This window comes from Artibeus jamaicensis, unplaced genomic scaffold, assembly GCF_021234435.1.
Source record: "Artibeus jamaicensis isolate MK-2021 breed Jamaican fruit bat unplaced genomic scaffold, CSHL_Jam_final contig_548, whole genome shotgun sequence".
NCBI lineage: Eukaryota > Metazoa > Chordata > Mammalia > Chiroptera > Phyllostomidae > Artibeus > Artibeus jamaicensis.
Window position 1 is genome coordinate 2,667,020 of NW_026521883.1, and position 17,538 is coordinate 2,684,557.

The 17,538-nt window shown below is 39.8% G+C and overlaps 1 protein-coding gene across 6 annotated transcripts in view; it reads left to right on the top strand.

Annotated features, from left to right (window-relative positions):
- DDHD1 (DDHD domain containing 1) overlaps positions 1-10,272 on the top strand; it is an 87,716-nt gene extending 77,444 nt beyond the window's left edge. For 3 of the 6 annotated variants that reach the window (XM_053670091.1, XM_037155657.2, XM_053670093.1), the window contains 2 exons: positions 715-798; positions 7,617-10,272. In XM_053670091.1, the coding sequence (XP_053526066.1) occupies positions 715-798; positions 7,617-7,798 (266 nt within the window). In that variant the 3' untranslated portion in view covers positions 7,799-10,272. The remainder of the gene's footprint in view (positions 1-714; positions 799-7,616) is intronic. The other 3 variants (XM_037155656.2, XM_053670094.1, XM_053670095.1) reach the window with 1 other exon arrangement.
- Positions 10,273-17,538: the final 7,266 nt, after the last annotated feature.

Below are 17,538 nucleotides of genomic sequence, written 5' to 3' on the forward strand. Positions count from 1 at the left end.
TTGCTTCAATGATATACTCTTCTGTGTAAACCTGATTTAGACTAATTTCTTAAGTCTTAATTGCTATTTTGGCTATATCTTACAAATCATAAAACTTCCTTAAGTCTTCTTTTTGGAATTTGGTCTTTGTGATTAGGTAATTCTGGCTTCTTTCTGCTCGCCTTGATTGCCTCACTTTTTCTCCATAACCTTTATTCTGAAGCTGCCAACTTTGATTCTGTCTTTGAGGATAAAATGGATGCAGACTTTGAATTCATGATTAATCAGGGTTTCTGTCTTTGAAGACTAAGTGCTGTCAGTTGTCATCAGGTTGATGGCACTCACTATTCTTCATTTCTTTTGAAGAAGTCTAGGCTTATTTCCAGTGACTTTACTATTCCATTTCTTATGCTCCCTGATGTTTGTCACATATTAAGAGGAAAGATCTGACTCTTTTAGCATAGTTTTTGCCTCTAGGTTAGAACTTAAATAAACTATATGCTTGGGGGATATCTAGGTGTTAACAGATTATGACATTGTATTTTCAAAATTAATTATGCTTACATTTTCCATGAAAGAACTCTTCACAGAAAACAATGTGTGTCCTTCTTTATGTATGCTAGGGTTAATCAGCTTATTTGGGAGTATTGTTCTAACTTTGGCCACTGCATCATTGAAGGCCATTTGTAACTATCAGCTAACACTTTACAGCATCTTGTGTTTTTTTTTTCACAGATTTCATACTTCAGGAGTCGTTCTTTAATCTCCCACAACTTCTTTTTCCGGAAAATGTAATGCAGAATAAAGATAATAGCCTCGGTATGGTATATGTCAGGAATAGCATTCAGAATACTATGAAAATGATCTACTAAGAGAGTTCTTCTGCTCATTAAAAAAAAATGGATCAATTCTTTGGAGAAATCAGCCTGTAGATTACTTCATATATACTTTCTTTCTGTATTTTCTATACTTAAATGGTAGTGATCCTGAAACCCAACTGTTGATCAGTGTGTAATGTGCTAAAATATATGATATTCCTTTATACTCCTACAAAGAAGGAACCTTTTAGAGAGGAGAGAAAAGCATGAGTCATTTTTTTCTTCCCTATTGTGCTAAAGGCTTTGAAGAACATTCACTGTACTTCTCATGTACTACACTAGATATAAAGGTTTTCATAGTTAAGGATTTAATCATTCCTAGTTTTTTTCAGATATCAGTAACACTACCACTTAGGGCTTTTAGGTATGTCATCTGGTTTCAGTGCAAATATTTAATATTCTCTAGAAGGGTGGGTTTGTGTTAAAAATTAGAATTATTGGATGTAAGAGATTTTCAGTGTCTTAATTTTCAGCACATTCTACACATCACAAAGGATTAATCTTTGCACATCAAATTATTTTCATTAATTAACTTCTCTTTTTTTCCCATAAATCCTTTCTCTATTTTTTTAAAAACAGTGGATTTTATCTTCAACCAAAGATATGTTACAGGTTTTTCTTTGGATATTTTAACCATATCTAATTATATAATATCTGTATTGCAAATTTTCATACCTTTTTCTTTTTCTTTTGTTTTTCTATTGTTCAGAACAACTCTTGATAAAAGTTTCAAAATAGTGTTCTAGTATAACAAGCTAATTTGGGTTTTTTTTCTCACTAGCCACAGTTTGTGCTGATCTAACTCAGTGAATTCCCCTTAAGAAATGAGCTTATAACAGTGCTCACTCTGGTACCTGCTCATTTAATTTTTAGTTACTTCCATAAAGAAATCAGTTTGTGCTTCTTGCATATTTAGTTGGAGAACAGAAAATTTATTCATTCATTTGTCCTATATTCTAGCAACCTTAGATCCTCCATCTTAAAGCCATACCAACTACCTAAGCCATTACACCACTAATTATAACCATATACCAAACTGATTCACATGGTAACATGTATATGGCTTCTATTTTGTCTTCCCATTTTATTTATTCTACAATTACTCATGAAATTATTACCATTAGCAAAGATACTAAGGTAGTCTCTAGAAAAGATACCAAGATAAAACAGACAAGTACCAACCATAAAGATATTAAATGCTGGTGTGAAAATTAAGTATTTTCCAGAGAGCATATATTCTATAGTGAAGGTAGATAACTATATAAATAATGACAATATGTGGTAGAATGTGATAAGACACATAACAGAGGTACAGGTAAAGGATTCTGTCAGTTCTAAGGAGTGGGGATATGATTTTCCTGGAAAAATCATCAAAGACTTCCTGGAAGTAGGATTTAGACGTGCAGAGATTAAAAACCATTGCAGGGAGAAGAACCAGGATAAGCAAAAGCACAGAGGCAGGAAGCACGGAGCGTGTAAGGAACCAGAAGTTCATTTTCTTGAGAAGTACCAGGCATAAGTGGAAGCAAGTTAGTTCTGAATATGACTGGGAGAGTTTCTTGAACCAAACTGTAGAGGGTCCAAAAAACCTTGCCATCTCCTAGAGGTTTTTGTATTCAAGATTGACCCGTGAAGCCTCTCTGTTTACCCACGTAGCCCATCTGTTGTTACACTTAGGTATTTAAATGTCTTTCAGGAAGATTAGTGTTGAGAAACTTTTTTGACAGAAATTACAACTGATTATAGAGTTTTAGAGTTTTTGGAGAATAAAGGGTAGTTGGAGAATATTCCTAAATGTATTTGGAACTACAGTAGTTCAAAAAATGTAAATATTCTCTGGGTGTCAAATACCTAAGCACATGAAATATATAGTTGCTCTGAGGCAGCATAAAACTAAGGCACAATTTGCTAACAAGAACTCTGAGCATAGTCTTTCTTATTACAGATGAATCTTTGACCAGACATTTGGAAACAGTTTCCTTTTAACTACTTCATTTCTCTTGGTGTCTGCCTGGAGCCAAAAATCATGCAAATATGACCATAATTATTATAAATAAGATAACTTTTAAGATTCATTAAGTTCAAAAAATTTTCTACCTAGAGAAGATGCTTCCTTTAAATAGTAGTAACCTATCCAGTTAGTGCAATTATAATACTAAAGTGCTTTCTTTCTATTCACATGTTATATTTTTAATACCATATCCACGTAGACAAGCTTTATTCACAAGAGAATTCTCTGATAAAAGCACAGTGTGATGACATTCGACCTTCACACGATATACATTGCAGGCCTTTGCTTTGGGAATTAGGGAGGGAAATATGCTCAAATGCATGAATCCCCAGAAAAGAAAATCCATGTTTTAAAGCAGATAAGCAAACTGCTGACTGTTAAAGCCAGCATTTTTTTTCTCATTTTTACTTCTTCTCAGCTGTTCAGGAATCTCATTCTTTTCTTTGTGAATAGAAGAATTCTAGCAGTTAGGCACTCAAGAAGGAGAAAGAAGGACAAAGGGATGGTTTTATATTCTCCTCCTCTTCGACCTAACCCAGTGAGAGAAACTGGGGAAAAACTGCCAACCTACCTATGTGGCGTTAACCCATTCTCTATGTGGTAATCATGAGAAAGGTCTATATAGATTTGGGCCCACTTTGGCCAAGAGCACATCTCACAGCACATACAGGTTGGGGCAAATGTAAATTCACAGTTGTTCATATGGAAAATATTATAATAGTTAATAGTACCGAGAATAAACTCTGTCTTACGTACTCACAACTGGAAACCCACTTTTGCCCCATTCTGTCTAGAATGGTGCTGTCACGTAGAACATCGGTCCCTTGGGAAATCTGTGATCAGTATAAACGGGAGAGAGAAGATGAGATATAGGCCCATCTAGTCCTATCCATTCATCTGCAAAATCAACACAAATGTGAGATTAACCGCGTGGGCAGTCAGAGTGCCTGGGGCAAACTTTTTAAGGAAGGTGAGAGACCAAAGAGTTCATCAGGTACACGCTGGGTACCCAGATGCCATTTTGACAGGGACAAACTAAGATAAATAGGGACAGAGAGGGCCATTTAGTTAGTGACACTTAATAACGTCCCTGTAGGTTATAAGAATAACAATGGCATATAGTAGGCTAATTAAATTAGGCATTTTAGTGTCTAGTTTATGGAAGGCAGTGCTGCACAATAATAATAGCATATTAAGAATAGATTTTAAGTAACTAAAATTAAAGCAAAGCCAAAATAACACTTGTTATAATGAAAAAATCTCTTAAGTTTCAGCCAATGGAGGCCTAGGTAGAAACCCTTTGCTTCCTTGCACAACCATAAGGAAGATAACCAATCTAAAGTCAATAAACAACCAGAAGTGCCAGAAAATCAAACTGCATGGGACTCCAACAACCAAGGAATTAAACAGCCAACCGGACGGGCGAGGTGGCAGACTGTGCAGGCGGGGCTGACTGACGGGAAACTGAGACTCAGCTGACCGGACTCTGGCAGTTGCCACGGTGGGAGAAACTCGCAGTCTCACGTGAGAGTTCGTTTGTCGGAAAGTGGGCTAGAGATGAGGGCAAGCTGCACTGTTCCCTCTCTTGCCGCCCCTGCCCCAAAGGCAGCACTGCAGCACAGCAAGGAGGGTTACCCTGCCCAGGTGAATTCCTAAGGCCCCACTCCCTTACCACTTAACAGGTGCTGGAGACAAAGAAATATGCCCCAATTGAAAGAACAGAGCAAAACTCCAGAAAGAGCTCAGCAGTGAGGAGATAGCCAACCTATCTGATGGAAAATTTAAAGCCCTGGTATTCAAAACACAGAACTAATTGAGCTTGGTCGCAAAATGAAAGATACCCAAAATGAATAAAGCACAATATTCAGGGAGCCAACAGTGACAGGAAGGAAACCAGGGCTCAAATCAATTTGGAACAAAAGGAAGAAATAAACATCCAACTGGAACAGAATGAAGAAACAAGAATTAAAAAAATATGAAGACAGGCTGAGGAATCTCTGGGACAACCTGAAATGTTCCAGTGTCCAAATTATACGGGTACCAGAAGGAGAATAACAACAGCAAGAAACTGAAAACTTATTTGAGCCCTGGCTGGTGTAGCTCAGTGGATTGAGCACGGGCCTGTGAAACAAAGGGTCACTGGTTCAATTCCCAGTCAGGGCACATGCCTGGGTTTCAGGCCAGGTCCCCAGTAGCGGGACACATGAGAAGCAACCACACATTGATGTTTCTCTCCCACTCTTTCTCCTTCCCTTCCCCTCTATCTAAAAAAAAAAAAAGCTTATTTGAACAAATAATGAAAACTTCCCCAATCTGGCAGAGGAAATAGACTTTCAGGAAGCCCAGAGTCCCAAAGAAGTTGGACCCAACAGGAACACACCAAAGTCACATCATCATTAAGTCATTCAAGATTAAAGATAGAGAAAAAAGCAGCAAGAGGAAAGAAAAAGTTACCTACACAGGAGTGCCCATAAGGCTATCAGCTGATTTCTCAAAAGAAACCTTACAGGCAAGAAGGGGCTGGAAACAAGTATTCCAAGTCACGTAAGGCAAGGACCTACATCCGAGGTGACTCTATCCACCAAAGCTATCATTTAGAATGGGAGGGCAGGTAAAGTGCTTCCTAGATAAGGTCAACTTAGAGGAGTTCATCACCAAGCCCTTATAAGAAATGTTAAAGGGACTTATCTAAAAAAAAAGATAAAAAGTATAAACAATAAAATGACAACAAACTCAGAACTATTAACAACCAAATCTAAAAGAAAAACAAAAAGTACGCAAACAACTAGAACAGGAACAGAATCAGAGAAATGGATATCAGATGGAGGGTTTTTAGTGGGGAGGGGCAAGGGAGGAAAAAGTATAAGGAAGAAGAAGCATAATTGGTAGGCAGAAAATAAGGAGAGGCCAAAATGGTATAGGAAACAGAACTCAGCTTACAGGTACAGTCCAGGGACATGAACTAAGGAGGGGAATGCTGTAGGGTTGGGGTGCAGGGAGAGGGAGGTAAAGAAGGAAAAATTGGGAAAACTAATAGTAAAATACAATTTTTAAAAAGAAAACTCAGTTTTACTTTAAAACAACAATTGAGAACTTAAGACCATTAGACTAGTAAAACAATCTCCAGTAGCATTTGAAAGTAAATTCTTAGAAATTTTAATTTTGTAGTCTTCACCAATATATTAATGTGTATGTTTCCCAACTCTTCTGTTTCTCGTTTCTCCTTTTCTCTTTATAACTAACTTCACCTTGACTCTTCCTCATCATGCTTGAGAATTCCTTTTCTCTTTTTTCATCTTCCTGTCTAGTGTGCCAGAATGTACTCACAAATCTAACACAGATGTCCCATGGACTACAGAAGACAGAAGGTTCAGACATTACTTCACAGTCCATGTATGGATTTCAATGATTTCTGACTCAAGGATTAGTTTATCATAGTTTAAATGAGGAAAATAACAATTATAAAAGCCTATGTCACTGTATCTTACAATTGGTTTAATAACCTAATTGGTACCTGAGAATGTACAGCTAGGTCCATGGACATTTCTTGTCAGAAAAGAACTAGAAAAATAACAACTGTATACATGTTTTTAAGTCACCAAATGGGATTGTCAGAAAATATGTGTTTACATATTAGCTAAACATTGATATGAGATTATTCTCTAAAATTGTACAGTTTTCAATGTGCAATTACCAAATTCCCAGTGTAAAACAAAACCCAACTTTTTCTCCAATCTTAGTTTTTGCCCATTTTTTACTTCTCACATCTGCTGGCATTCTGGACAAAGAACAGACTTTGAGTGGCAATGATTTGGGTGTTTTTGTTTTCAGGATGGACCTTTCAAAATACCATATGGCTTACTGACAATTTTAAAGGATTTAGTTCCTGAAGATCAAAATAACGTTTTTTCTAAGTGATTTATCTCTAACGATTTGTTAAAATGTATTGATTGAAATTCTCTTGTAGCCTTGATTTGTTCAGGTGATTTTTCTCTTAGCAGGCATTGCAAGAGAAACATCCTGTGGGTTTTAGAAAAGATTTGATTGCATTCACTGAATTGAGCGCAGCACTGTTAGAAATGAAATCCTTCCTCTCAAGGATCAGCACTCTTCTGCCTAGTGTAACTTTCCCAGCCACAACAGACATTTATTGAGAGACATGTACGTTCCAGGCCCATGTTAGGCCTTGCTGACTGGATAAAATCTAGGCTGCCTTTGAGGAAGTCAGCCAAGTGCAGAGGGAAACACTGTGGAACTGTGTAAAGGTGGTTATCTTATAGCATGTCCTCACAGAGCCAGTTGATGTACAGGGCCTCCCCAACGAAAGGGCCTTTAGTGACCTGTTACATTCCCACAGGCATTACTGCATGAAAGCCTGGCCTGTAATTCTGCAAGAGGTCTGCTTTCCTTATTTTACAAACCAGGCACAAATTTTAAATGGAAAAGCCAGGATTTACCCCAAATATATTCTATGCTACCAAGTGAAATTTTTTGTTTTCTGTATTATTCCATAATGACCTGTGCACACAACGGAAAGGACTCACCAAATAAAATCCCAAGGTTATAAGGCTCTTTTGAGTGTTTTTCCCATATAATTAGAGTGAAAATTCACTTTAAAATATATATACATACCTATCAGGAGAATCCCTTCTATTAACTCAGTTTTTATCCTCAACTTTAGTAAGTCTATGTAGAACCTGTTTTATTGTAATACTCATTTGATTTCTTTCTTCTTTTTTTTTTTTTAGTGGAATTGGATCACAGAATTGATTTTGAACTCAGAGAAGGACTTGTGGAGAGCCGCTATTGGTCAGCTGTCACATCACATACTGCCTATTGGTCGTCTTTGGATGTTGCCCTCTTTCTTTTAACCTTCATGTACAAACATGAGCACGATAATAATGCAGACCCCGATTTAGATCCAATTTGAACTCTCGAAGGACATTCATGGCCCAATACTGATTTTTTTTTCCTGTTAAAATGTATGTGTCAAGATAATAGAGATTTCAGGTTTAAGTATATTTCAGTTTTGTTTAGGGCAAGAAATATTTGAGTTTAAGAGCACTTTATTTTAAAAACAAAACATTTTTTTAGTCCAAAAGAAGCCACTTACAGTTTTCATCATTTTAATTATGAGTCTGACAAAACCCCCTACAGAGAATCAAGCAAGACTTTGAAATAAGGAACGTTTGGGTGACCTGCAAGATTATAAATCACAGTCTAAATTCTCCCAAATATATAGGCATATTAATGGGTTGAATCTAATGTATTAACCAAAATATGTTACAAATCTAAAATGGTCAATATCTAGTATATTTTACACAAAGTGATATCATTGTTTTTGATTTCTATGAAGGCTTTCATTTCCACAATTTCTTTGAAAGAAGAGCATAAGATTTAGGTGTTTGGAATTTAACTTGTTTAGCAAAACTAATGCTAAAGAAACAATATTTGAACTACTGTATTTATAATTTATTACCTCTGACTAATTGCTTTATTTCAATGTATAAAACATTATTTTTTTAATGTTTCTTTTGAACAATTTAAGAACCACATTTAGTGTTAAGACCCTTTTTTTTTCTCCCAGAACTTCACCTTTGTACTCTTCAGATGAATGTATAGACACTGTGGCATACTTTGAGTATTTTTTTTTTCATTAAAAACTTGTAGTTTCACACAAATAACACTAGTTGAATTATTTGAAAAAGTAGAACTTTTTATTATGTCACATGTACCTCAGAGAAAGCTAAAGTTTTCTAAACACAGAACTCCGTAATGAGTACATTTCATTAACTTTATTGGAAAATTTCGTAAACTTCTTTGGAATCAGGAGTATAATGACAATTTTAAGTATATAAACATCTCTGTGCCAAACAACATACATAAAGAGATGACGTGCCGCTAACAGACCTTCCTGTTAGAGTGTTTAAGAACACACGGTGGAGACGTGTGGCACAACACATCAGGATTCCAAGGCATTAGAAGAGTTTTCCTCAGCTGTAGTTATTTCCACAGTGCTTTTCATCTGAGGAGCTCAAAGTGCTATAAATTTAATAACCTCTTTAGTATCTCCTTGAGGTGAGTAAATGAGCGTTATTCTCATGTTAACATGTTAATTCCCTAAGGCACCAAAACTTTTAAAGTGCCTTGAATTACAGAGCAAATCAGAAGAGCTCAGATTGAAGCTAGACCATATACTTTTATATCAATGACTAATAATTTACTTGTTACCTCTTAGTAGTTTGCAAACAATAACAACAAGTTGCAATTCACCATTTGGAGAAGTGACTGGGAAGCCAGTATTTTACTCTGCTTGTCTTACACATTCATAGGTTCTCACACACAAAGGAAAAGTTACCTGGAAGGGATCAGTAGCCATCTCTGCCCCAACCAATCCTCACTTCTGAGTGGCTGCCACTAGGTTCTGCTCAAGGTGCTGTCTTTGCTTATCATGCAAGGATTTTTCTTAGCTTCCCCGTAACCGTCACCATGGGTGCACAGGTGGTCAGCTGCACGTCTCACCTGCTCTGTTCTTATGAGGTAGTGGAATCTGTGGCCGGCTCGTAGGTTTTACTCGGCACCATCAGTCCTCGTCTGTTTTGGCCTCTCGTTGAATTTGCACAACATAGAACACTTCTTTTTAGTGGTCAAAAAAGATTCCAAGGTTCCATGACCAAATGTGTGGCCTAGAAACCCTTGCTATAAAAGGCTTGATGAGATCTTAGCAAAGCTGAAGTAACTCTCTTAAATTTAGAGATTGTTGTGAACTCAGGTCATTTCCCTACCCTGTTCATTTCGTAGGTCGAATTCAGTTCTCAGGAAAATTAAAACTGGCATCTTGTGACTATTCCTAAGCGCACTTGAGCGTATGTTGCTGTGGGTAGGATGACACTCAAATACTTGAGAGCTTTAAGGAATTCATTCCCGACCACTGGAATGCGAAGAGCCCTTGCTACCTGAGAGGGACGTCTGTTACACCTTTTCGTTTGCAATAAGAAGAAAACGACCAGTATGTTCCCGTAGCTACAAGAATATATCTGCTTCCCTTTCTCCGTATTGAGGAAACAAAATCAAATTTAACCACATGCAATTTCAATTCTTAAAAAGAGTAACATTCAAAACCCCCTTTTCAAAGTGAGTGGATTACTGGACAGTTTTGATTTTGGTTCATTACTTCATCAGTAGGGATGGCAGTATTGATTCTATAATCCTCTTGTTTCCATGTGTCTGCATGTTATCATGGAATGTACTTGTATATACTCAAGTAATATACAGAGTATGTGTAATTCTGGCTTGGTTTAGAAGCTAAATCAGTTACTGAGTAACATTTTGCAACTTTATTCCAGCAAGTACTAAATTGGCCAAAAAGTTCTGTTTTTGATACCATTAAAATTCTATTCTCTATTTTGTGTACATGCTATCATGATTCTTCTGAGTACTGGTTAGGTCGCTCAGTTTTAATTCAGTTAGGTTCCCAAGTTCTTTAAACTTAAAATAAGGAAAATGTATTGAATTCAATCTTGCTTCTATTTTACTTTAAAATGAAACTTTGCTGGAGCCTTTTGTTAGTTCATAAATTACTTTCAATAGTAATTATACTTACAATCCACTGTTACTGTGTTTCAGAACATAATTACAAAATGTACTCAGTTTTCCAATAACTACCACTTTATATGTGAGTCAGGCCTTAGGAATCTTAGGTTTTCTTTCTTTCTGTTAAACAGCATTTGTTGGCCTTTGGAAATTCTCAGACTGAACGTGTTCTACAGAAGCCCTCAGGCAGTGACGTGTACACCTTCATCCCCATTCCATTCCTCTCTGTATTTTTGTTGCAGGCCGGAGCTCGCAAGACATTGCGGGCTTCTACAAGGCATTTATTTAACACACCACCTCCCAGCCTTGTGTTCCCCCAAAGAGCAGACAGAGGAAGAGAAAGAGCAGTGCAGTGTCTCAGCCGGTCCTGCCATTCACTCCAGTGGAGCCAGACCAAGCCTAGAGATTTCACTGTGAGGCCTATAGTAGGGAGGAAATAATTGAGTTGCTTCCTTGGTGAGTTTTGCTGGTTAATATTTCTATCTTTTAAGCTACCAATAAGGAATTGGGACCACTGAGAAAACTAATTTGAGTGTATATCTTACTATTGTTTTTTTAAATATATTTTATTGATTATGCCATTACAGTTGTCCCATTCCCCCCCTTATTCCCCTCCACACTGCACACCTCCTTCCCCACCATTCCCCCCCTTTAGTTCATGTCCATGTGTCACAAGTTTTTTAGATTCTACATTTCCCTACTATTCTTGCCCTACCGTCTATGCTACTTATTTTCTACCTACCGTCTATGCTACTTACTTTCTGTACCTTCTCCTCCCACTCCCCTGTTGCTAACCCTTCATGAGATCTCCATTTCTATGGTTCACTCCTGATCTAGCTGTCCTCTTGGTTTGCTTTTGTTTTAGGTGTGGTTGTTAATAACTGTGAGTTTGCTGTCCTTTCACTGTTCATATTTTTTATCTTCTTTTTCTTAGATAAGTCCCTTTAACATTTCATAGAATAAGGGCTTGGTGATGATGAACTCCTTGAATTTGATCTTATCTGAGAAGCACTTTATCCGCCCTTCCATTCTAAATGAAAGCTTTGCTGGATAGAATAATCTTGGTTGTAGGTCTTTGGATTTCATGACTTGGAATACTTCTTTCCAGCCCCTTCTTGCCTGTAAGGTGTCTTTTGAGAAATCAGCTGACAGTCTGATGGGGACTCCTTTGTAGGTGACTGTCCCCTTATCTCTTGCTGCTTCTAGGATTCTCTCCTTCATTTTCATCTTGGCTAATGTAATGATGATGTGCCTTGGTGTGTTCCTTCTTGGGTCCAACTTCCTTGGGACTCTCTGAGCTTCCTGGAATTCCTGGAAGTCTATTTCTTTTGCCAGATTTGGGAAGTTCTCCTTTATTATTTGTTCAAATAAGTTTTCCACTTGTGGTTGTTTTTCTTCCCCTTCTAGTACCCCTGTAATTCGGATGTTGGAACATTTAAAGATGTCCTGGAGGTTCCTAAGTCTCTCCTCATTGTTTTGAATTCTTGTTTCTTCATTCTCTTCTTTTTGGTCATTTTTTTCTTCCTTCCGGTTCACTCCCTTGATTTGAATCCCAGTTTCCTTCCCATCACTATTGGTTTCCTGTGCATTTCCTTTTATTTCAATTAGTTTAGCCTTCATTTGTTCCTCTAATTTGTGACTAAAATCAACCAGTTCTGTGAGCATCCTGATTACCAGTGTTTTGAACTGTGCATCTGTTATGTTGGCTATCTCTTTGTCACTTAGAAGTATGGGCTCTGGGGCTTTGAGCTGCTCTTGTGCTTGAGCCATAATGTTTTGTTCTATTTGCACCTATTATGTATGAGGGGTGGAGCCTTAGGTATTCACCAGAGTGGGGTGACCCAGTCGCAGGGTTATGACTCTGTATGTGGGGATGGGGTCAGAGAGGGGCAATGGCCTTTTTTCCCCTCTCTCTTGGATTTTAGTCCCTTCTGCTACTTCCTGCAAGCAAACCAGGCCCCCCCTGGTGCCGGCTCCCGGGTGCGTGAGCCTGTGCACCCTCCAGGACCCTGTGGGTCTCTTCAACAAACTCTCCGTGACCTGGGAGCTTCTCCTGACGCCTCGACCCAGAAAGTTTCTTCAATTGGTTCTTTCAGGCTTTAACTCCTGGCGCCGGGGACCTAGCCTGTGCAGTCTGTCCTACTGCTTGCTCCTTTACCTGGTTTATCTATGCGCGAATGTGTGACCGAAGTTTGCCAGGCGCCTTGCACCCCCACTGGGTCTGACAGCCGCCACCCCACACCCGGGATCCGCCAACTGCCGCCTGTGCTCCTGGGTCGGTCAGGCCAATCTTTCCAGCCTGACTCCACTCCACCAGCCACTGATTCCACCCCTCTTACCGGTCTGGCTGAATGGTTCGTTGTTGTCAGACTTCCCTACAGTTACATTTTCTGTGTTTCGGTTGAGTTTTTGTTACTAAGACTTTGTTGTTTTTAAACTTGGTTGTGCGAGGAGGCACAATGTTTCCACCTACGCCTGCATCTTGGCTGGAAGTTACTATTGTTTTTGAAAAATCTTTTGTTTGCATGGAAATAGGGTAAAGAAGAAGCGTGATGTTGAAGAAGGGGCAGGGCAGAGCTGAGATGAGGATGTGGCAGTCCTGCACACTGGAGCTAGAACTAGAACTTGACTGAACTCTATGGGTGTGGGCTGGCTGACTTCTGTCCGTACGCTCAAGTCATCACTTCCCTTGCTCTGCTGTCACCCCTGGGCCTCTGCCTCTGCCAGGAATCAGATGGTACTCCGGCTGAGTTTGACACCTTTATGAAATATTTTGGTGGTTAGGTATGGGCAGGACATGTAGTTTCCTAACATTTTATAATAATTTACCTACATGAACTTGCTGTGCCTACAAAGAGCACGCTTGGGCGGAAGTGTCCCCACTGAACGCTTAACTCTGTTACCTCCAGAGTGGATCTAGGGAGCTCCCACACTGTCTCCCAGATTTCTCCTTTGTCTGTCACCTTATGGTTTTTCGTATTAATCAAGGGTGAGAAGGGAGTTGCCAAGGAAATTTCTGTAGTTTAAACCTTAGAGCAGATACAGAATGGCAGGATATACAATTTCATCTCAAAGGTTTCACTTAGTAAACATCAGTGCTATGATGGGAACAGCCTGGGTTGCGTATGTCCTGTTTTATACTTCAGTGGATGTTTGTGATAGTCTTCCCCCAAAATCTTAAACTTTAAGAGTTTGTACAAATTTAGAGGCCATCTAGTCCAACCCTCTTTTAGTTCCACGTGAGCATTTAAGCAGCATGAAGGTCATGAAAAGTAAAGTGAAGGGGCAGTATGTTAGATTCAGCCCAAAGATTCAGTGAAAGACTAAATACACAGCAGGAGAGGGGGAATGGGTGGGGTCTCTAAGGAAAAATGTCAGTAACGATAGAATTCTAGAGCTGGGAGGGAGTTAGAGATCATTTGCCAAAGCATGGGCTGCAGGCGTTAACTAACGTTGTCTCGGAAAATAAGTTTGGGAAATGCCAAATTTAAAAGATTCTTTTATAGAAGGGCTTTGGGAGCCTTTGATAGATACTAAATGCAAAGTGAGTCTGGTGCTGTGGGAGATAAAGGGGAGTTTTCCAAACTGAAACAGACTTTAAAAAAATTAGAATATACGTAAAGATACACTGGTTGCATTTAATCCCCTCATTTTACGGAGATTCATCCCTTCTTGTGATTACTTCATTTGAAAGTGACCGCTCCCACCCTTTAAGATCACAAGGCCGGCCAAAGACAGGGACAGAATTAGAATCGAGTCCCAATCCCCAACTGTGCCTTCCACCTTGCTGCCTACGTCCTTCCCGGGGTAGAGGGGGAACTCCTGAAGGGTAGAAACCGCCTCCTCCCCATCCTTTCCCCCAGCCCTCTTTGTAACCTGATGCTTTAGGTGCTGCAGACTTGGGGCAAGTCCCTCCAGGCTTGAGTTCTAGACAGACTTCCTTTCATGTGTCAGATTCACAATGCTCAGGGGGAAAAAAAGCAAAAGGATGGAAAAAAATTGAAAACAAAATACCCAGGAATCACTTTGTTAGCTTTTCACTCTGGTGACAAACACAAACCTGTTAGGGAAACAAGTTGCATAGTGTAAAATGTTTAATATTCCTTTCATTTCAAAAGTTTATATGTAGCCTTTGATCAATTCATGATAAGCAGGTCCCTTTTCAAACTGTTCCAACCTAGGATAAACTAATAGAAATTTTAAATTTTGAGTACTATACATTTTGGAGACTGGGAGAAAAGGTTCTGCTGCTGCTGCTGCTGGTTTCTGTGTGTGTGAGAGTTCTCTCCAAAAATAGTCTCTTGGCAAATAATTAGCATGGACTTTTCCTCCGCCTTTGTGTCCGAAGAAGGGTGGGAGTGTGCTTAGTATTGTCTGTCACCTTATGGTTTTTCATTTATACTAACAGGGTGCGACTGGCTTCCTCCCCACCCTGCAGTTGTCAGGATGTGTTGGGAAGCTGGGTCTTCTGTTGGAGCAAGACAGAAAACAAGTATATTACTACTTCACCCCTAATACTGTCTCCTGGAAGCACCAGCCATCAGTGAGCACAGTTCATATTTCCCCCGCCTGCACCCACATCCACCTCCATCTCTGCTTGATCTCTGAAAACAGTTGATTCCCCGTGAGCTTTGCACTAGGTGTAACCATCTTCTGGTTCTGAGGCTGTCATCAAACAAACTGCCAGGAAGAGTCTGGGGAGTTTTGTGCTGTTTTGCTCTTCGGTACGTTTCTCAGAAGCAGCTAGCACTGTTACTGTCCTGAGACCCACAAGAGGTTTTCTGTTTTCAGCCTCTAGGACCTCCTTAGGTTCTAATAGTAGTACTGTGTGCTGTCAGCGGCTGCGGTGACAGTGGAGAAAGTGCCTTTTTCTTTTTCCTTTGTTGCCTTTTGTTTTCAATAGTCAAGGCAAGTTAATTTTCTCACAATCTTCAATTTTACTGAGGGATTTATTATATCTGCAGTGATCCATTTGGATAGGAAAAGAAACATTCATTTTAGAATTGTCCAGTTTTTATACTTCTCCTTTGGAAGTATATACATGCACACTGAGTAATTTTAAGGCAATGAGAAGTAAATGTAGTTTTCTGGATTACACTGTGTTTCTCTAGCTGAATTGACTCATTTATTATCCCATTCACAAAAAATGATCGTGCCCCTATAGTACACAGTCTCAAAAGAATAGGCTGTTCTAAGCATTCTTAGGAACATAATCCTCCTGATCCTGCAGTTGATGGCAGCCCTCCCCCAAACTCATGAACAATCCAAGATGTTAAATCTACCCATTTGCGCTCTGTGGCCACCACACCACCTCCTTAGGAGGGTGGGCAGCCACGGGAGTGCACTGGCTCCCTCGGGACCACCAGAGGATAAAGTGCACGGACAGGAAAAGGTAGGTGTTCCTGTTTAAAGAGTATAATCCGTTCACGGCTTCTCAGTCCAGGGTTCAAAAGCTGACCTTAGTTCTCGGGCTAATATGAATATGGGCTAACTAACTAGTAAAAAATCAAGCCCAAGAACCAGTGCAGATGGAGGCTTCTACATTTTCACCTAACTTCTTACTCCCCCACCCTTTAGTTGATGCCATACTGACTGAAAAGGGGTTTTTTTAGATGTGTATTGTAAGAATCCAAGAACCTTGCTGCTAGACAAAAGTCATTCCCTAAAATGTATTAGATTGGGAAATGCATGGCCGAGATGTTGGGACTACATGCAGAATTGAGGTGAGCCAGTGTGTGGATGGGAGAAAGTACTGGCAAACATGAGGAAGGCCGGAGACTTGGTGCCTGATGGTCGTGGTCTGACAGTGTAGACATTTCAGAAAAGTTGGCCCAGAAGCTGCTTCTGAGAAAGGGGAATAGAGTGACACCGGTCTGGTCCCAGCATCCCTTCCATCGAAGCCCTTTGAAAGCTGCATTTATCCCTGTAGGTTCCCCACAACCTAGTTCAGTCTGAGTCCTGCCTAATCTGCCACTATCTTCAGTAAAATTTCTGTCAGAGCAACTGCCTGCTATTCACCTGAGAATAAACTGCATGCATTTTAGTTACCGTGGTGGTCGCCCGTTGTTTTTGTCTGCCTAACAAATTACTTATTTACTGGCCCCGAAATGCAGATAATCTGCAATGGCTATTAAGTATAATCTGGTGGCACATGGCGTCATGTGAGCATGGAGCCATCTGTGGCCAAACTCCATCCTCCTGCAACGCAGATGATGTCCGTCTGCTACAGGAGAGAAGGCGGTTCACACCCACGGGCAGGTGAGCGCTCTGGGGAGCTGAACAAACGCCACCCCTGGGCTTCCCGGTTACACTTACTAGTTTAAACTATTTTGAGATGGGTTTCTGTTTCTGGAATCCAGATGAGTTCAAATTAGTAATCACTGGCCAAAAAATAACCTCATGTCCCTGATGGAAGTTCTGCCTTTGAGGGCAGTGCCTTATAAAGCCTTCAATCCTCTCAAAATTAGTAAATGCTTGTGAGCCCCTGTCCTAGTCCATTCATGTAACCCATTTCGCTGTAGCAAAAAGAAGCAAACCGGGTGGCTTGCAAACATTTCTCTCAGTTCTGGGGGCTGGGAAGTCCAAGGTCATGGCACCAGCAGATTAGGTGTCTGGGGAGAGCCCCCGTCTCACTACCGGCTGTCTTCTTACTGCAACCTCATGTGGCAGAAGGCACAAGGGGTCTCTATGGGGTCCCTTTTATAAGGATGCTACTCCCATTCATGAGGGCTGTACCTTCATGACCTAATCACCTCCAACTGTGTCATTGGGAATTAGGTCTCAACATCTGAATTTGGGGAGATCTATTCAGTTCACAACACCACCATTAACAATGTTACCTTGATAGTTGCACTGGATTCATTTTGCCTTGATTGGGGCTTGATTACAGGTCTTTGGACTGACTCACTGGCAAATTCTTTAAAGGTAAGGAGCATACCTTCATTATCATTGGACCTTCCCCAGAGCATCACATCATAGGTGCATAAAGTTACTGAATTACATACATCTGGACTAGCACTACAATGCTAGGTGCTAGAAATGGTCACGAATTTAAAAAATATAAAAATCCTTGCTTTT